Source organism: Entelurus aequoreus, linkage group LG05, assembly GCF_033978785.1.
Source record: "Entelurus aequoreus isolate RoL-2023_Sb linkage group LG05, RoL_Eaeq_v1.1, whole genome shotgun sequence".
NCBI classification, from domain to species: domain Eukaryota; kingdom Metazoa; phylum Chordata; class Actinopteri; order Syngnathiformes; family Syngnathidae; genus Entelurus; species Entelurus aequoreus.
In genome coordinates, this window is record NC_084735.1 from 78643613 (window position 1) to 78666134 (window position 22522).

The 22522-nt window shown below is 38.6% G+C and overlaps 1 protein-coding gene across 3 annotated transcripts in view; it reads left to right on the forward strand.

The window, feature by feature from the left end:
- Window positions 1–22522, forward strand: part of gria4b (glutamate receptor, ionotropic, AMPA 4b) — a 330486-nt gene that overhangs the window by 160795 nt on the left and 147169 nt on the right. For all 3 annotated transcript variants that reach the window (XM_062048981.1, XM_062048980.1, XM_062048979.1), the window contains exon 3: window positions 5580–5819. In XM_062048981.1, the coding sequence (XP_061904965.1) occupies window positions 5580–5819 (240 nt within the window). The remainder of the gene's footprint in view (window positions 1–5579; window positions 5820–22522) is intronic.

Sequence of the window (22522 nt, forward strand, 5' to 3'; positions counted from 1 at the left end):
CTGTGTGAGGAATACAAGTGGATAATGCTTTGTTATTTTGTGATTGTCTCTTTTGCGTTGCTGCAAACTTTCACTCGTGTATGTTGTCCTTCCATGTTTGAACCCAGAAAGGACTGTATTAAAGAATTAAAGAACCCAAATTCAGAAGTCTACAGAGGTGCGATTCAACTGGCGGCCTGTGAATGACATTAGACCTGCTCAAGACTTCCGTTCAAACATTGAGTGCGACTAACACAGGATACTTAAGACAGCAGTCATATAAAGGATCTCTGACTTGCAGTTTTGAAGTAGCCGTCATATTATGATTTTCTTTTCTACATTTAAAACACTTTCTTGTGGTTTAGAACAGAATAGAATAGAAAGTACTTTGTTGATCCCTGGGGGAAATTCAGCACCACAGTTCGCTCACAATAGACAATAAACACTTAGGTATTTTTTAAATGTGAATAATATAAATACAGTCTATTATACAGCATTATTCACATGTGAATAATATAAATACAGTATTATACAGCATTATTCACATGTGAATAATATAAATACAGTCTATAATACAGCATTATTCACATGTGAATAACATAAATACAGTTTATTATACAGCATTATTCACATGTGAATAATATAAATACAGTCTATTATACAGCATTATTCACATGTGAATAACATAAATACAGTTTATTATACAGCATTATTCACATGTGAATAATATAAATACAGTCTATTATACAGCATTATTCACATGTGAATAACATAAATACAGTTTATTATACAGCCTTATTCACCTGTGAATAATATAAATACAGTCTATTATACAGCATTATTCACATGTGAATAACATAAATACAGTCTATTATACAGCATTATTCACATGTGAATAACATAAATACCGTTTATTATACAGCATTATTCACATGTGAATAACATAAATACTGTTTATTATACAGCATTATTCACATGTGAATAACATAAATACAGTTTATTATACAGCATTATTCACATGTGAATAATATAAATACCGTTTATTATACAGCATTATTCACATGTGAATAACATAAATACCGTTTATTATACAGCATTATTCACATGTGAATAACATAAATACCGTTTATTATACAGCATTATTCACATGTGAATAATATAAATACAGTCTATTATACAGCATTATTCACATGTGAATAATATAAATACAGTCTATTATACAGCATTATTCACATGTGAATAATATAAATACAGTCTATTATACAGCATTATTCACATGTGAATAACATAAATACCGTTTATTATACAGCATTATTCACATGTGAATAATATAAATACAGTCTATTATACAGCATTATTCACATGTGAATAACATAAATACAGTCTATTATACAGCATTATTCACATGTGAATAGCATAAATACAGTTTATTATACAGCCTTATTCACATGTGAATAATATAAATACAGTCTATTATACAGCATTATTCACATGTGAATAATGTAAATACAGTCTATTATACAGCATTATTCACATGTGAATAATGTAAATACAGTCTATTACAGCATTATTCACATATGAATAATGTAAATACAGTCTATTATACAGCATTATTCACATGTGAATAATATAAATACAGTCTATTATACAGCATTATTCACATGTGAATAATATAAATACAGTCTATTACAGCATTATTCACATATGAATAATGTAAATACAGTCTATTATACAGCATTATTCACATGTGAATAATATAAATACAGTCTATTACAGCATTATTCACATATGAATAATGTAAATACAGTCTATTATACAGCATTATTCACATGTGAATAACATAAATACAGTCTTATACAGCATTATTCACATATGAATAATGTAAATACAGTCTATTATACAGCATTATTCACATGTGAATAATATAAATACAGTCTATTACAGCATTATTCACATATGAATAATGTAAATACAGTCTATTATACAGCATTATTCACATGTGAATAACATAAATACAGTCTATTATACAGCATTATTCACATGTGAATAATATAAATGAATTATACATTTAAGTACAGTCAAAAAGGAACTATGGAGTGAAATTACCGTATTTTCCGGACTATAAGGCGCACTTAAAATATTTTTTTTTTCCTCAAAACTCGACAGTGCGCCTAATAACCCGGTGCGCCTAATGTAAGCAATACGTTTGGTTGAGCTTACCCACCTCGAAGCTATTTTATTTGGTACATGGTGTGATGATAAGTGTGACCAGTAGATGGCAATCCCACATAAGAGATAAGTGCAGGCTGCACTATGATGGCAATATGACTCGAGTAAACAACACCAACATTTTATAGGTTCCATTGAAAATATAGAACATTACACACGGCGTTTAAAAATCTATCAAAATGTTTTAGTACGACTTTGGTAAGCTATGAAGCCGCACCGCTTGATGTGCTTCAACATACGAGTATTATTATGGTGTGTGTATAAGGTAAGACATACAGTATTATCTGGCGTTTTGTTTCGCAATATTATGCAAAACCAACTTTTCTTACCTTCTGGTACCTGCTGATCTGTATTTGGGATCTGCATAAATACAGCAGAGCGTTCTTTTCATTATAGGGGATCTTTGAGTAGTGTTTTAAAGCATGTTCTTAAAAATATAACAGCCCGTGTTGTATAGAGGATCTTTGACTATAGTTTTTCAGCAGATTACTAAAAATAACAGTACTTCTGTCATATGGAGGGTCTTTGACTAGCATTTTTGAAGTAGTTTCTCAAAATCAGCAAAGATTTCCTTTCATATATGAGGATCTTTGACCAGATTCCTAAAAATAATGGTGCGCTTGTCATATAGAAGATCTTTGACTAGCGCCTTTGCAGTAAGTCCTCAAAAACAGCAGAGCATTGTTTTTATCATAGGGGGTCTTTGAGTTGTGTTTTAAAGCATGTTCTTAAAAATACAAATACCTGTGTTGTCTAGAGGATCTTTGACTGTCATGTTTTTCAGCAGATTACTAAAAATAACAGTACTTCTGTCCTATGGAGGGTCTTTGACTAGCATTTTTGCAGTAGTTTCTCAAAAACAGCAAGGAGTTCCTTGCATATATGAGGATCTTTGACCAGATTCCCAAAAATAATGGCGCACTTGTCATATAGAAGATCTTTGAATAGCGCCTTTGCAGTAAGTCCTCAAAAACAGCAAAGCATTATTTTTATTATAGGGGGTCTTTGAGTTGTGTTTTAAAGCATGTTCTTAAAAATGCAAATGCCTGTGTTGTCTAGAGGATCTTTGACTGTCATGTTTTTCAGCAGATTACTAAAAATAACAGTACTTCTGTCCTATGGAGGGTCTTTGACTAGCATTTTTGCAGTAGTTTCTCAAAAACAGCAAAGAGTTCCTTGCATATATGAGGATCTTTGACCAGATTCCCAAAAATAATGGCGCGCTTGTCATATAGAAGATATTTTACTAGCGCCTTTGCAGTAAGTCCTCAAAAACAGCAAAGCATTATTTTTTATTATAGGGGGTCTTTGAGTTGTGTTTTAAAGCATGTTCTTAAAAATACAAATGCCTGTGTTGTCTAGAGGATCTTTGACGATAGTTTTTCAGCAGAGTACTAAAAATAACAGTACTTCTGTCATATGGAGGGTCTTTGACTTGCATTTTTGCAGTAGTTTTTCAAAATCAGCAAAGAGTTCCTTGCATATATGACTATCTTTGACCAGATTCCCCAAAATAATGGCGCGCTTGTCATATAGAAGATCTTTGACAAGCACCTTTGCATTAAGTCCTCAAAAACAGCAAAGCATTGTTTTTATTTTAGAGGGTCTTTGAGTTGTGTTTTAAAGCATGGTCTTAAAAATACAAATGCCTGTGTTGTCTAGAGGATCTTTGACTATAATTTTTCAGCAGATTACTAAAAATAACAGTACTTCTGTCATATGGAGGGTCTTTGACTAGCATTTTTGCAGTAGTTTTTGAAAATCAGCAAAGAGTTCCTTGCATATATGAGGATCTTTGACCAGATTCCTAAAAATAATGGTGCATTTGTCATATAGAAGATGTTTGACTAGCGCTTTTGCAGTAAGTCCTCAAAAACAGCAGAGCATTCTTTCCATTATAGGGGATCTTTGAGTTGTGTTTTAAAGCATGTTCTTAAAAATACAAGTGCCCGTATTCTCTAGAGGATCTTTGACTAAAGTTTTTCAGCATATTTTTCAACAAAAATTCCATATATGACAGGAACTCCTTGTTCCTGTCATATATGGAATTTTTTACTAATATTTTTACAGCAGATTCCTACAAATAAGAGTGCTCCTGTCAAACAGAAGATCTTTGACCAGTGTTTTTGCATTATGTTCTCAAAAACAGCAGAGTCCCTCTCATATACAAGGATCTTTGACAAGATTCCTAATAAATAAGAGTACTTATGTCATATGGAACGTCTTTCACTGGCATGTTTGCAGTAGTTTATCAAAATCAGCAAAGAGTTCCTCGCATATACGACTATCTTTGACCAGATTCATAAAAATAATAGCGCGCTTGTCACATAGAAGATCTTTGACTAGCGCCTTTGCAGTAGGTCCTCAAAAACAGCAGAGCATTATTTTCATTATAGGGGATCTTTGAGTGGTTTTTTAAAGCATATTCTTAAAAATGCAACTACCCATGTTCTCTAGAAGATCTTTGACTATAGTTTTTCAGCAGATTTTTCAAAATAAGAGTACCTATGTCATATGGAGGGTCTTTGACTGGCGTGTTTGCAGTAGTTTATCAAAATCAGCAAAGAGTTCCTCGCATATACGACTATCTTTGACCAGATTCATAAAAATAATAGCGCGCTTGTCATATACAAGATCTTTGACTAGCGCTTTTGCAGTAGGTCCTCAAAAACAGCAGAGCATTATTTTCATTATAGGAGATCTTTGAGTAGTTTTTTAAAGCATATTCTTAAAAATTCAAGTACCCATGTTCTGTAGAAGATCTTTGACTATATTTTTCAGAAGGTTTTTCAAAATAAGAGTACCTATGTCATATGGAGGGTCTTTAACTGGCGTGTTTGCAGTAGTTTATCAAAATCAGCAAAGAGTTCCTCGCATATACGACACTCTTTGACCAAATTCGTAGAAATAATAGCGCGCTTGTCATATAGAAGATCTTTGACTAGCGCCTTTGCAGTAGGTCCTCAAAAACAGCAGAGCGTTGCTGTCCTATGGAGATTCTTTGACTCGTGTGTTTACAGCAGATTCCTCAAAACAAGAGTGCTCAAGTGTTCTCAAAAACGGCAAAGTGTTCCTTTCATGTAGGGGATCTTTGACTAGTGTTTTTTTTTTTAAAGCAGATTCCTAAAAATAGCATGCTCATGTCACCTGCGGGCTCTGCCACTTGCGTTTTTGCAGTGTGTCCTTAAAAACAGCGAAGCGTTCCTCTCATATAGAGGATCGTTGAGCAGTGTTTTTGACAGCAGCTGTTACATTAATGATCTTTGACACGCCTTAGCTCAGCATTTAGTCCCTGATGGCCTCCTCCAGTGTAGCCAACATGAAGCCTCCACCATGTCCATCTGTTTACGTCATGCTGTTCTCCTCCCCAGTTTGCTCCCAGTACTCCCGCGGTGTCTTCGCCATCTTCGGCCTCTACGACAAGCGATCGGTGCACACGTTGACGTCCTTCTGCAGCGCCCTGCACATCTCCCTCATCACGCCCAGCTTCCCCATCGAGGGCGAGAGCCAGTTCACGCTGCAGCTGCGGCCCTCCATCCGCGGGGCGCTGCTGTCCCTGCTGGACCACTACGACTGGAACAAGTTCGTCTTCCTCTACGACACAGACCGAGGTAACTTCTGATCGCTGACCCGACCGACCATTCATTTTTAATTGATCCCGCTTCCCCTAGAACATATGTGTCCAAAGTGCGGCCCGGGGGCCATTTGCGGCCCGCAGCTAATCGCCACACATTCTGCAAAAATTGCAAAATTGATAGTATTGCAAAAATTTAAAAAAAATAACATTTTAAAAAAGTGGAATGAGGTGAAATCTAACGAGAAAACGTTGCAATGTTGACACAAAGCTGCCATTTTTTCTTTTGTCTTTGTTTATTTTTTTTATTTTTTTGCCATTGCTCGAAAAAAAAAAAAAATTATGTTACAATGAATTATTACTTAAAAAATGTCACTTTAAAATTTTTTATGTGGAAAAAATATTGCTTTTATTGTGTGGTTGCCATATAAAAACATCAAAGTTTTCTTTGACAAAAGCGCATAAAACAAACAAAATAATAGTTCCAGCATAAAATCGGCAGATATATCTGAAGTTGATCTCGTAACTTAAGTGTTGAAAGTAAAAGAAAAACCTAATAATAATGTATCCCAAACATATTTAGTGATTTTTTTATTTATCTTTTCACTGTGATTACTCAAAAATATGAAAGAATTCAAATCAATGGTGTCCTGCATTATTGATCTTTTAGGGCTCTAATGACTAAATACTGCATATTTCAGTTTTACTATAAAAAAAAACTAAGTTGTTTTTGACAGAAAAGCCATAAAACATTTTTTTTAATTTGTATTACTTTATATCAACTTGAAGTTGATATAGAGATTTACTGTAAGCGTTAAATAATTTTAAAAAAATAATAATCTGACTTATTTTTAACATTTTAATGACTGAGACCCTTTTTGGTCCCCGGGACCCCTAAAGGTAAAATAAATAAAAAAGTGCATATATTTTGTTATGGTTTGAAAATGAAAAATATCAAAATGAGCCCCACATGCTTTAATTTTTCCGTGTGCGGCCCTCAGTGGAAAAAGTTTGGACACCCCTGCCCTAGAAGAATGTTCTGGGCTAAAACTGTAAAAAAAAAAACAGGGTTCGTACGGCATACTTGCCAACGATCCCGTTTTTAGCGGGAGAATCAGCGCCTCTCCCGACAACCTCCCGGCAGAGATTTTCTCCCGACAAACTCCCGGTTTTCAGCCGGAGCTGGAGGCCACGCCCCCTCCAGCTCAATGCGGACCTGAGACTGAGTGGCGACAGCCTGTTCTCACGTCCGCTTTCCCACAATATAAACAGCTTGCCTGCCCAGTGAACGGAGAAGTTAAACAGGACAATACTGCCATCTAATGGATAGCCACCGGAACACTGAAATTCAAGTATTTTTTATTTTTTTCTATGTAAATAAAATATATATATATATATATATATATATATATATATATATATATATATATATATATATATATATATATATATATATATATATATATATATATATATATAGCTACAATTCACTGAAAGTCAAGTATTTCATACATATATATATATATATGAAATATATATGAAATACTCGAGTTGGTGAATTCTAGCTGTAAATACTGCCATCTAATGGATAGCCACCGGAACACTGAAATTCAAGTTTTTTGTTTTTTTTTGTATGTAAATAAAATAAATATATATATATATATATATATATATATATATATATATATATATATATATATATATATATATATAGCTACAATTCACTGAAAGTCAAGTATTTCATACATATATATATATATGAAATATATATGAAATACTCGAGTTGGTGAATTCTAGCTGTAAATAACCACGCCCCCCACCACCCCACCCACCCCCGACCAACCCCCCCCCCCCCCCCACCACCACCACCACCACCACCACCCCCACCCCCTACCCCGCACCTCCCGATATTGGAGGTCTCAAGGTTGGCAAGTATGTCGTACGGGTGCTTAAAAACCTTGAAAATGCTTGGATTTGATGTTGTGTTTTCAAGGTTTGAAAAATGCTTGAATTTTGGGTGAAGTGCTTGGAAATGCTTGGAAATGTTCATCATGTTTCTCGGCAGTCTTTCTTTCTTTCTTTATTTCGAACATGAACCCACTTACAGCATAATACATCACACAGTTTCATATCATTTCTCTTTACATCACGTTCGAAAAGGAGTAGGAAGAAGCAAAGCCTATTTAACCCTACCCCTTTCCCACTTCAGAGTGTTTACAAATACATACATTCATTTACTGACCTTTTTATAGTAAAATGACATCCGTGAATGAGTAATACAACAGTTTTGTAATGTGTAATTAATTAAGTCAGTCATTATTAACATAGTGAGATGAAGAATATCTTATTTTCAATAAGGTTGAAAGTATTTCTCATAATTCTTCTTTGTACTTTGTAAGCACTATTAATTTGAACAACCTCTTAAACTGGATCATATCTGTACATTGTTTAACTTCTTTACTTAATCCATTCCATCATTTAATTCCACATACTGATATGCTAAAGGTTCTAAGTGTTGTACGTGCATGCAAATGTTTTAAATTAGATTTTCCTCTAAGGTTATATTTATCCTCTTTAGTTGAGAAGAATTGTTGTACATTCTTTGGTAGCAGGTTATAGTTTACTTTGTACGTAATTTTAGCTGTTTGAAATTTGACCAAATCATCGAACTTTATTTTTTTTGACTCAATAAATAAAGGGTTTGTACCGTATTTCCTTGAATAGCCGCAGGGGCGCTAATTAATTTAAAACCTCCTGTCACTCCGGCGTTTACCGGAAGCCTGCGGGATGGCCGTGCATGCGGTAATTATTTTAAAACCTCTTCTCACTCCGGCGTTTACCAAAAGGAATGCGGTAAATTTAGGCGTGCGCTTTGAGTGTGATGTAAGCATACCATCATGAAAAGCACATTTAATAAAAAAAAAACGTTATTATGGTCTTACCTGTACTTATAAATGGAGTCCATTTGCAGCTCCTTCTGACCAAAAGCATCGATAACTTGTTTATAGAAATCTTCCTTATTTTCTTTCTTCAGTTTTAAAAGTCTCTCTGTCTCGATGGAGATATTCCTTTAATTATTACCTCCTGCTTCCATTGAAAGTCCAGTTTAGAAAACTGTTTTATTTTAGATACCGGTATGTAATCCTCCATGTTAAAAAAAAATAATCTCTTGCTGCGTGTAGTCCAGGGGTGTCAAACATACGGCCCGCGGGCCGGATCAGGCCCACGAACACGGTTTACCCGGCCCGGGGGATGAGTTTGCTAAGTATAAAAATGAGCTGAAATTTTGAATGAAAGAAACTGCTGTTCTAAACATGTCCACTGGATGTCACTATAGCAATTATTTGTATATTTGTAGATGATGCTACATACTGTATGTACAGAATAAACCACATGATGTTAGTTCAACAGTTGAGGAAAATGAGTAAACTACATAAATAACATCCTGTAATTTGATTTTGATGTTATTTTCTTTATCTTGATAGATTAAAAATAACACCAATTAGAGGTTTTTAAAACTTTGCCAGACTCAATTCCACCTATTTGACCGATGAACATGATCACATCATTTATTCAGAACGTATAAATAATGACCAACGAAGATAGAATACTATTAACCGCAACATGTAAGTGTAAAAAAAACAACATTATGATTTGTACATTTTCAGAATATTTTTAAACAAAGAAAACAATCTGAAGTTGTTGTTATTTTTAGGTTATCATGCCATGATTTTATCAGTTTGGCCCACTTGGGAGTAGATTTTGCTCCACGTGGCCCCTAAACTAAAATGAGTTTGACACCCCCGGTGTAGTCACTTCTTCTGCAGTACCGGAAGTCGCAAGAAGGATCACTAGCGCGGTAGCGCCCTCTACCACCAGGAGGCGGGAGTCATTTAATGACTTATACAGTATTTGACACACGCAGCTACAGTATATTAATAAAACATAGCTGCTTTCTGTTCTTTTTAGCATACTGTACCGGTATTCAATAGCTTGGACCTTAAATCCTACTGAATAGCTCTTTATCTTTTTTTCCTTTGTGCGATTGCAAACTACTGAAAGCAGCTTCCTCCATTTTGAAAATGAGGACAGGTAAAGCGTCACTCGTGACCTAACGAATTTGACCCGGCGGAAGTTCTAGCCATATGCTAAATATTTTGCGAAACGAGTTTGACCCGGCGAAAATTATAGACATGCGGTAATAAAATTAATATTTTGCGAAACGAATTTGATCCGGCGTTAATAATGAACCGGCGATAAGGCGAAGCATGCGTTAATTATTTTGAGAAACGAGTTTGACCCGGCAGTAATTCTAGACGTGCGAATACTATATTCCCTGCGCCGATTCAAGGAAATATGGTATGTTCTCTATATCCAACATTATGTATCAGTCTACTTGATCTTTTTTGTAACACGGTTAACGAATGTAGCGCACATTTGTAGTTATTTCCCCGTATTTCTTCACAATAACTCAGATATGGTAACACTAGCGAGCAGTAGAGACTGACTCGATAGGCTAATTGTAAAATGGAAAAAAAAAAAAAGTTTCCTTAAAAATGAAAGCTACACGCTTGATCTGTTGGCTTTGCACGAGCCCTTACATTAGGTTGTTGTATGCGGCTCTGTGTCGCCCCCAAGAGGACAGTGGTGCATCGGTCCATCACGCCGGGAGGTTGTCGTTTTAATGAAAATTGGATGGAAAATGACAAATACAAACTTTAGATAAAACGTGGAACTGAACCACGTGTAGCCTGCTGCAAAGTATGCAAAAAAGGAAATTAATTTGCACTTTTTGGCGTTATTTGCACTGTGACGGTCATATGTAATTTGTAACCTTTTGCACAACATAGAGCTGAGTTCATGTGAATGATTCTGAGTTTTTATACAACATGCTTCGATGTAATTTTTGCTCCATTATTTTGGTTGTCTGCCTACCTCAGTTAAAGCAAACAAGTTACATTCTGTCGTTTTGGTTAATTACATTAAAATGGTTACATTATTGGACTTGTTTGTACTGTGCAGGTCATGTAATGCATCATTTGTAACCTTTTTCTCACAACTTAGAGCTGAGTTAATATGAATGATTTTGCAGTGATTACACAAAATGCATTTCTTGCTCTATTATATTCGTTGTCTACTTAACTTGTCTGGCTACCTCAGTGAAAGCAAAAAAAAAAGTTAACTTTTGTCTTTTTGTTCATTTGTTATCATAGCCACCGTTATAGGGCTAGATATGCTTAATGAAAGGTGACTGAGGTGTTGCGAAACAAACAAAATATTTTTCTTTCATTTATTATCCTTCTATGAATGTGGAACAGTTGTTAATAAATGAGCGAAATTGACATTTTGAGGGTGCGTGTATTTATATCACGTTTTGCAGTTTACAAGCACAAATACGTGCTGCTTGATGTCATTGAGTGCTGTAAGTCAGAAAAAGAACAAGAAATCACCATATGAAGTATAACTTACTTCACTAATTATTATTTATTTTTTATTGTTATTACTTATGGAGTATATTGTGAATAAATTGAGAACAGGAAGTGAACAAAAGTTTTAGCAACTGCTATGTAAAGGAAAAGGGATAGGATTAACGTATTTTCCGCACCGTAAGGCGCTCCGTGTTATTAGCCGCACCTTCAATGAACGGCATACTTCAAAACTTTGTTTACCCATTAGCCGCACCTACGCTGCGCTAAAGGGAATGTCTAAAAAAACAGTCAGATGGAGGTCAGTCCAACTTTAATATATTAAAAACCAGCGTTCTAACAACTCTGTTCACTCCCAAAATGTAATGTGCAATCATGTAACGGGCAAATGTGCAATCACCAAAAATAGTAACACTCAAAATAGTACAGAGCAGAGCAATAGCAACATCAATAACTCAACATTGCTCGAACGATAATGTCACACAACACACAAAATAAACATTTAAAGGCCTACTGAAAGCCACTACTACCGACCACGCAGTCTGATAGTTTATATATCAATGATGAAATCTTAACATTGCAACACATGCCAATACGGCCGGGTTAACTTATAAAGTGACTTTTAAAACTTCCCGGGAAATATCCGGCTGAAACGTCGCGGTATGATGACGTATGCGCGTGACGAAGTCAGAGTAACGGAAGTTATGGTACCCCGTAGAATCCTATACAAAAAGCTCTGTTTTCATTTCATAATTCCACAGTATTTTGGACATCTTTTGCAATTTGTTTAATGAACAATGAAGGCTGCAAAGAAGACAGTTGTAGGTGGGATCGGTGTATTAGCAGCGGACTACAGCAACACAACCAGGAGGACTTTGTTGGAGCGCTAGCCGCGCTAGCCGCCGACCTCACCTTGACTTCCTACGTCTCCGGGCCGCCAAACGCATCGGGTGAAGTCCTTCGTCATTCTGCCGATCGCTGGAACGCAGGTGAGCACGGGTGTTGATGAGTAGATGAGGGCTGGCTGGCGTAGGTGGAGAGCTAATGTTTTTAGCATAGCTCTGTGAGGTCCCGTTGCTAAGTTGCTAAGTTAGCTTCAATGGCGTCGTTAGCACAGCATTGTTAACCTTCGCCAGCCTGGAAAGCATTAACCGTGTATTTACATGTCCACGGTTTAATAGTATTGTTGATTTTCTATCTATCCTTCCTTCTATCCTTTATTTTTTTGTTTCTATATGCAGTTAAAGCACGATGCTATCACGTTAGCTCGTAGCTAAAGCATTTCGCCGATGTATTGTCGTGGAGATAAAAGGCACTGAATGTCCATTTCGCGTTCTCGACTCTCATTTTCAAGAGGATATAGTATCCGAGGTGGTTTAAAATACAAATCCATGATCCACAATAAAAAAAGGAGAGTGTGGAATATAATGAGCCAGCTTGTACCTAAGTTACGGTCAGAGCGAAAAAAGATACGTCAATCACTGTCTCTCAAGTCCTTCACTGTAACGTTCCTCATCTACGAATCTTTCATCCTCGCTCAAATTAATGGGGTAATCGTCACTTTCTCGGTCCGAATCTCTCTCGCTCCATTGTAAACAACGGGGAATAGTGAGGAATACTAGCTCCTGTGACGTCACGCTACTTCCGGTACAGGCAAGGCTTTTTTTTTATCAGCGAGCAAAAGTTGCGAACTTTATCGTCGATTTTCTCTATTAAATCCTTTCAGCAAAAATATGGCAATATCGCGAAATGATCAAGTATGACACATAGAATGGATCTGCTATCCCCGTTTAAATTAAAAAAAAATCATTTCAGTAGGCCTTTAAAGCTCACTTTCTGAAGTTATTCTTCATCCATAAATCCCTCGAATTCTTCTTCTTCGGAGTCTGAATTAAAAAGTTGGGCGAACACGGCGTCCAAAATGGCCGGCTCCGTCTCGTCCAAGTCATCAGAGTCAGTGTCGCTGTTGTTGTCCAGCAGTTCCGTGAATCCTGCCTTCCGGAAAGCTCGGACCACAGTTGAGACCGATATATCCGCCCAGGCATTTACAATCCACTGGCAGATGTTGGCAGATGTTGTCCGGCGCTGTCTCCCTGTTTTAGTGAAGGTGTGCTCGCCTTCGGTCATCCATTGTTCCCACGCCGTTCGCAGTCGAGCTTTAAAGGTCTACTGAAACCCACTACTACCGACCACGCAGTCTGATAGTTTATATATCAATGATGAAATCTTAACATTATAACACATGCCAATACGGCCGGGTTAACTTATAAAGTGACATTTTAAATTTGCCGCTAAACTCCCGGTTCGAAACGCCTCTGAGGATGACGTATGCGCGTGACGTAGACCGGCGAACACGGGTATGCCTTCCACATTGAAGCCAATACGAAAAAGCTCTGTTTTCATTTCATAATTCCACAGTATTCTGGACATCTGTGTTCGTGAATCTGTTGCAATCATGTTCATTGCATTATGGAGAAGGAAGCTGAGCAAGCAAAGAAGAAAGTTGTCGGTGCGAAATGGACGTATTTTTCGAACGTAGTCAGCAACAACAGTACACAGCCGGCGCTTCTTTGTTTACATTCCCGAAAGATGCAGTCAAGATGGAAGAACTCGGATAACAGAGACTCTAACCAGGAGGACTTTTGACTTCGATACACAGACGCCTGTAGAGAACTGGGACAACACAGACTCTTACCAGGATTACTTTGATTTGGATGACAAAGACGCAGACGTGCTACTGTGAGTATGCAGCTTTGGCTTCTAAACATTTGATGGCTTGACCGTATGTGCGCAACTTTTTTTTGCGTATGTACGTAACTTTTTAAAAATATATAAGCTTTATGAACCTTGGGTTAGGTGAACGGTCTTTTGGGCTGAGTGATTGTGTGTGTTGATCAGGTGTTTGAATTGCATTGGCGTGTTCTATGGAGCTAGGAGCTAGCAGAGGAGCTAGGAGCTAGCATAACAAACACGCAGGTGTTTTTATGCAGGATTAATTTGTGGCATATTAAATATAAGCCTGGTTGTGTTGTGGCTAATAGAGTATATATATGTCTTGTGTTTATTTACTGTTGTAGTCATTCCCAGCTGAATATCAGGTCACCCCCGGCTCTCACAGCATCTTCCCTATCTGAATAGCTTCAACTCCCCACTAGTCCTTCACTTGCACTTTACTCATCCACAAATCTTTCATCCTCGCTCAAATTAATGGGGAAATTGTCGCTTTCTCGGTCCGAATCTCTCTCACTTCATGCGGCCATCATTGTAAACAATAGGGAACTTTGCGTATATGTTCAACTGACTACGTCACGCTACTTCCGGTAGGGGCAAGCCTTTTTTTAATCAGATACCAAAAGTTGCGATCTTTATCGTCGTTGTTCTATACTAAATCCTTTCAGCAAAAATATGGCAATATCGCAAAATGATCAAGTATGACACATAGAATAGATCTGCTATCCTCGTTTAAATAAAAAAAATTCATTTCAGTAGGCCTTTAAATGCCCTGTTTACACCAATATCCAGTGGTTGGAGTTCTTTGGTTAATCCACCCGGAATGACGGCGAGTGTTGAATTAGTGTGTTTCACTTGTTTTTTTACACCATCATGGAGTCGTAAATCAACAAGGATGGAGCTGTGTGAAAAAAGCCACCCGGTCTCTTCACATACACTTCTTTCAACCCCTCGCTCATCTTTTCCTCATCCATCCATCCCTTTGAGTTAGCCTTTATGATAATGCCGGCTGGAGAGTTCTCTTTTGGCGAGGTCTTCCTTTTGAAGATAACCACGGGTGGAAGTTTCTGTCCATTAGCATGGCAAGCTAGGACCACTGTGAAAGACGACTTCTCATGTCCTGTGGTGCGAATATTTACCGTACGTGCTCCTGTTTTATCCACGGTGCGGTTCACAGGAATATCAAAAGTGAGGGGAACCTCGTCCATGTTGATGATGTGCTCTGGCCGGATCTTTTTTTTCAGCTATCTTGTTTTTACAATATGCCAGCTTTTCTTGAAAGTCTTTTGGTAGTTGCTGTGAAATAGTAGTCCGTGTGCGGATGGAGAGATTGCGTCTTTTCATGAACCGAAAACACCAAGAAGCACCACCTTTAAAGGCCTACTAAATGAATTTTTTTTATTTAAACGGGGATAGCAGATCTATTCTATGTGTCATACTTGATCATTTCGCGATATTGCCATATTTTTGCTGAAAGGATTTAGTATAGAACAACGACGATAAAGATTGCAACTTTTGGTATCTGATAAAAAAAAAAGGCTTGCCCCTACCGGAAGTAGCGTGACGTAGTCAGTTGAACATATACGCAAAGTTCCCTATTGTTTACAATGATGGCCGCATGAAGTGAGAGAGATTCGGACCGAGAAAGCGACAATTTCCCCATTAATTTGAGCGAGGATGAACGATTTGTGGATGAGTAAAGTGCAAGTGAAGGACTAGAGGGCAGTGGGAGCGATTCAGATAGGGAAGATGCTGTGAGAGCCGGGGGTGACCTGATATTCAGCTGGGAATGACTACAACAGTAAATAAACACAAGACATATATATACTCTATTAGCCACAACACAACCAGGCTTATATTTAATATGCCACAAATTAATCCTGCATAAAAACACCTGCGTGTTTGTTACGCTAGCTCCTAGCTCCTCTGCTAGCTCCTAGCTCCATAGAACACGCCAATACAATTCAAACACCTGATCAACACACACAATCACTCAGCCCAAAAGACCGTTCACCTAACCCAAGGTTCATAAAGCCTATATATTTTTAAAAAGTTACGTACATACGCAAAAAAAAGTTGCGCACATACGGTCAAGCGATCAAATGTTTAGAAGCCAAAGCTGCATACTCACAGTAGCACGTCTGCGTCTTTGTCATCCAAATCAAAGTAATCCTGGTAAGAGTCTGTGTTGTCCCAGTTCTCTACAGGCGTCTGTGTATCGAAGTCAAAAGTCCTCCTGGTTAGAGTCTCTGTTATCCGAGTTCTTCCATCTTGACTGCATCTTTCGGGAATGTAAACAAAGAAGCGCCGGCTGTGTACTGTTGTGGCTGACTACGTTCGAAAAATACGTCCATTTCGCACCGACAACTTTCTTCTTTGCTTGCTCAGCTTCCTTCTCCATAATGCAATGAACATGATTGAAACAGATTCACGAACACAGATGTCCAGAATACTGTGGAATTATGAAATGAAAACAGAGCTTTTTCGTATTGGCTTCAATGTGGAAGGCATACCCGTGTTCCCCGGTCTACGTCACGCGCATACGTCATCCTCAGAGGCGTTTCGAACCGGAAGTTTAGCGGCAAATTTAAAATGTCACTTTATAAGTTAACCCGGCCGTATTGGCATGTGTTGCAATGTTAAGATTTCATCATTGATATATAAACTATCAGACTGCGTGGTCGGTAGTAGTGGCTTTCAGTAGGCCTTTAAAATCATCCAAGTGAAGTTCGCTTGCTAGCGCTGTTGCCTTCATGCGAATAGTGATGGTACTAACACTTCTGCTTGCTGCTCTCTGCTCAACAACCCACTGTTCGAGTCTGTCCTCCAACGGTAGCCATCTTGCTTTGTTCCCTCGAAAACTCAGTTTTGTCTTCTTTACTTGGCGCAGGTCATCTTGTTGCTTCCTCCACCTACGCACCATTGATTCATTTATGTTCAATTATCTCGCTGCTGCTCTATTTCCGTGTTCTTCTGCGTGACTTATTGCCTTGAGTTTAAACTCTGCGTTGTACGCGTGTCTCTTTGTAGGAGCCATTTTGTGGTCGTCTTTACAGTAACACACAAATGAAATGAATCGTATTACCCGCGCGCTTCTTCTTCTACGGGGGCGGGTGCTCACCTTGGAGGTTGCTTACAGTAGAAGAAGAAGCGCTTCCTCTTCTACGGGGAAAAAAGATGGCGGCTGTTTACCGTAGTTGCGAGACCTAAACTTTATGAAAACGAATATTAATATTAATCCATACAAAAGCCGCACCGGGTTATTAGCCGCGCTGTCAGCTTTTGAGAAAAATTGTGTTTTTTAGGTGCGGCTTATGGTGCGGAAAATACGGTAATTAAGCTCTGCTTCTTCCTACTCCTTTTCGAACATGTTAAATAGAGAAACTGGAAATTGTGACTTATCACGTTGCATGCATGCATGTTCCAAATGAACACAAACTCCAACTCAAACATTGACATCTGGGTGCTAAAGTGGTTAGTGCATCCCCCTAATTCAGGGGTGTCCAAAGTGCGGCCCGGGGGCCATTTGGGGCCCGCAGCTAATTGTTTACCGGCCCCCCACACATTCTGCAAAAATTGCAAAATTGATAATATTGCAAAAATTTTAAAAAAACATTTAAAAAAAAGTGGAATGGGGTGAAATATAACAAGAAAAAGTTGCAATGTTGACACAAAGCTGCCATGTTTTTTTTCCTTTTGTCTTTATTTTTCTTTCTTTTTTGCCATGGCTGAAAAAAAAAGACTAAAAATCTATGTTAAAATGAATTATTACTTAAAAAATATCACTTTAAAATGTTTTATGTGGAAAAAATATTGCGTATATTGTGTGGTTGCCATATAAAAACATCAAAGTTTTATTTGACAAAAGAGCATAAAACAAACAAAATAATAGTTCAAACGTAAAATCGACAGATATATCTGAAGTTGATCTCGTAATTTAAGTGTTAAAAGTAAAAAAAAAACTAATAAAAATGTATCACTTTATGAGTGGGGCACCTTTTGGATCCCAAATATATTTTTTAGGATTTTATTTAACTTTTCACTGTGATTACTCAAAAATATTAAAGACTTAAAATCAATGGTGTCCTGCATTATTGATCTGTTAGGGCTCTGGGGCCGTACTTATCAAGCTTCTTAGAGTGCCATTTTACACTTAAGTCCTGAGAATTTGCGAAATTTAGTCCTACTCTCAAACTTAAGAATAAAAGCTTTTTATCAACGTTCTTAAGTCTAAGAATCACTCCTACTCTCCACGATATTTAAGAGACCTTCAGAGGTGTCTTAAGTGGTTAGGAGTTGCCAGCAGGGGATGGCACTGAGGCGAGAGAGACGTGCGCGAACGTTCAGGGAACGGAACAATGTTTGGGTTTTTTTGATGACGAGCAGCTGATCAAACGGTATCGTTTAGACAGAGCGGATATTATTTTTGTCACAGATTTAATACTTTTCGATTCCTTGTTGATTTCTGCATGTGTCTGCAGTGGGCTAGTATAATTTGTTGAAAGGACTAGTTGGTACAATCCCTGGGGACTCTGCATGGCAGGGGCGTCCTCCTCCCTGAGCCAGGCTTGCACCTGACCGCATACCTAAGTGAGGCTAGGTGACACTGCTGGGAGGCTTTTCCACCATTGGGACACATCTTCAGTTGTGTGCCCCAGCGTCACGGGGTGTTTCGGCCCGGCTTACCACAAGACACCCTCTGCTGAGGAAGGGCCCACCCCAGGGTGATCAAATCCCTGGGTGTGTGTGTCCCATTAGGTGTTAGCCTTAGCAGCCCAGCTGGTGTCACTCCTCCTCAACCACAACCAATGGCTTGTCCTCTCTGCTGTGTTGGCCAGCTCTTTAATGGCCTGTCTGTGAGCCTGCCCCCTGACTCCAACCTCCCTAAGGAGCTTTGCTGATATTATTTTTGTCACAGATTTAATACTTTTCGATTCCTTGTTGATTTCTGCATGTGGCTGCAGTGGGCTAGTATATATAGAGCCACCCACACCAGTTTCAAATTAGTTGCCTATTTAATGAATTGGAAAGAAAATGTTATGACAGTAGCGTATGTGTGTGGCCGTGAGGTGAGTGACGTCAGTGAGTGTGTGGGCGAGAGAAGAGAGGGAGCGGTAGCGAGAGTGCCGGCGGGGACTAGTTTGTTTTGTATTATTTTGTAGTTTATTGTCAAAATATACACTCCCATTGTCCACTTAAATATTTCCAAGATATTTCTTTATTCTTAGACAACGGATTCCCTTCCGTGATTGGTCATTTCTATGGACACAGAAATGACGTCACCTAAAATTCCGTTTACGGCACATAGTAATGTCGTAATTCAGCTCTGAGTGTGACACTTAAGATTCAGTCCTACACCTCGCTGAAAGTGTGAGTAAGACGCTTGATAACTAACTTTTAAGTGCAGCTTTCAGCGAAGAATTTATTTACTCTTAAGTCAACTCTTAGCAGATTTCTTAGGAGTAATTCTAAGAAGCTTGATAAGTACGGCCCCTGATTACTAAATACTGCATATTTCAGTTTTACTATAAAAAACAAAGTTGTCTTTGACAGAAAACCTTTTTTTTTTTTTTTTACTTTATATTAACCTCAAGTTGATATAGAGATTTACTGTAAGCGTTAAATAAAAAAATAATAATAATAATTTGACTTATTTTTAACAGTTTAATGCAGGGGTGTCAAAGGTACGGCCCGCGGGCCGGATCAGGCCCGCAAACAGGTTTTATCCGGCCCGCGTGTTGAGTTTGCCAAGTATAACAATGAGCTGATTTTTTTTTTGGAACGAAAGAAACTGCTGTTCTAAATGTGTCCACTGGATGTCACAATAGCAATTCTGTTAGGCAAGCAAACGGTTTATACCGGGGACAAGCAAGAGGTTTACAGTAAAGGGGTACTGTGGCTCCTCCTCCTGGACCCACATGAAACCTAAACCCTGCCGTTTTATGTCACCCTGTTTTTGGCCCACGAGAAAAGTGAACTTAACCCTTTTGAATAGTTTTTACCTCCGTTTATTACGGTTTGTTGAGTTAGCTCTGGGGGGGTTAAATCACCAAAAATGATTCCCGGGCGCGGCCATCGCTGTTCCCCACTGCTACCCACTGCTCCCCCAGGGGGTGAACAAGGGGATGGGTCAAATGCAGAGGACAAATTTCACCACACCCAGTGTGTGTGTGACAATCATTGGTACTTTAACTTCAACTTAACGTGGATATGACAAAGGAGGTACTTGATACAGAGAAGAGTTTACATGTTGTGTTTTTGTTCAACCCCAGAAAGACTGTGACTTAAAGTTGAATCTTGGCTTTGTAGATACACTGAGACAAAGTCTAAGTTCATTGTGTCTTTGAAACCACACCAATTTCCTCTGAATGTTCAACAAATTTGAAGTGTTTTGTCCAGAGGATTTTTTGTGATTTGTACTGTAGTGGATAAATCGCCCTAGGGTTACCTCTCAACTGAATTGGGAGGGACACGACACTACATGTCAGGTCACCCTGACATAATGCTAGTTCGTTTGGTGGCGTGATAATAGAACTTTGGACTGTTGCATAAGTTGTTATTTTGTTAGACTCAGACCACAGGAAGGTTATAAATGAATGCTGTGGACCGATACGGGTGTGCATTCTTTCTAATTCTTTCGAGGGTGCACCATCTTTCGTCTCCGGATATACTGTCTGTGTAAACACATGTCTTTCCAATCCAACTTTGTATTATCTGATTGGGTAAATAAACTCTTGTAACCAACTCTCTATTGTTCCTGTTTAAGACTCTGACTTTTCCACTACAGTACGTTTTCAGAATGTGCTTGTTCTATTTTCGGGCAAAGTAAAACAACCTGAAGTTGTCTTTATTTTAACGTTATCATGCCATGATTTTACCATTCCGGCCCACTTGGGAATCGGAGTTTTTGTGCAGAAATATGGGGGAATAACTTCAAAAGTACACTTTACTTGCTAATCGTGTTACAAAAAAAGGTCAGTTAGAATGATACATCATGTTGGATACAGAGAATATACAAACACTTTATTTATTGAATGAAACACATTGAAATTCAATGACTTGGTGCTTTTGTAAACAGCTAAAACAAAGAAAACAACCTGAAGTTGTCTTTATTTTTAAGTTATCATGCCACGATTTTACCATTCTGGCCCACTTGGGATTAGATTTCCCTCCATGCGGCCCTTGAGCTATAATGAGTTTTACACCACTGGTTTAATGACTGAGACCCTTTGTAGTACCCGGGAGCCCTAAACGTTAAAAAAAAAAAATCCATATATTTTGTTAAGGTTTGAAAATGAAAAACATCAAAATGGCCCCCCGCATGCTTAAATTTTTCCGTGTACGGCCCTCGGTGGAAAAAGTTTGGACACCCCTGCCCTAATTCGTCACGTTTCACGTGTCGAGTCGACCATTCCCTTCCTATTGTGCATATTTGTCATATCCGTGTGCATTCTTGCGCTCATTTCAACGCTGCTTTTGGCCCCCTTTGCTCCCTTCACACTCGTTCACCAGCAGAGCCAACGCTCCTCGCAGCGCGGGGATTGTGAACGCACCCCGAAAAGGAATCAACCCATCCGTAGCAATCCCGCTAAGATTGCAGTAAAATCGGTGTTGCATTCTCCGCTGATACGTTCCCCCCCCCCGAAATGGCAAACAGTGAGGTGTGAATAGATGTGCCTTTGGAATAATGGCGATGCTTTGTCCGCAACAAGCGATCGATATCACAGTGCAGCCGCTGGTCCAAATGTTGCGGATGGAGTCTCCATCTCCCCTCCCCTCCTCCACTATCTCCCGCTCACCTGGAGTCCGCAGTTTCCTATTCTTCCTTTCCCTTCTTTTTTTTTACTGTCACACCAGCAAGAGTCAATAGGTTTGCCCCCCCACCCCCACCCCCACCCCCCTCCCCGCCGTGTGTCACATTTCCATTACAACACACACTGGATGTGTGCTGCTGGATCACATCACCGCAATCTCGCTTTTTTTCATACGTTTTCCGCCAGACGCCAAGATGGGGTTTTCATTACCTCCGTCGGCAGTGAATTTTGGACTAGATTGCCTCGCCGAGTGCAGGACGTCGTCGGGATAGGACGGCGTCCCATCAGAACATCTCATCCCGCCATTTTGTTGTGTCTTACCTCCGGTTGTTCACGCTTGACGGAGTAAAAAGCCATTCGCTCTCCACTCGACAAAGCCCGTATGATGGAGTGTTCTCCCAACAAAACAAGGAAGCTTTCAGGGAAAACATACACTGCACAAACTGAAATCTAAGTAAGATGAAATATCTCAAATAAGGGTGATATTTGCTCGTTTTCTGTCTGATAAGATCATTCTTCTCACTAAGCAGATTTTATGTTAGAGTGTTTTCATTGTTTTAAGTGTTTTGGACCTAAATGATCCCAGTAAGATATTACAGCTTGTTGCTGAGATTTGATGACCTACACTACCGTTCAAAAGTTTGGGGTCACCCACACAATTTTGTGGAATAGCCTTCATTTCTAAGAACAAGAATAGACTGTCGAGTTTCAGATGAAAGTTCTCTTTTTCTGGCCATTTTGAGCGTTTAATTGACCCCACAAATGTGATG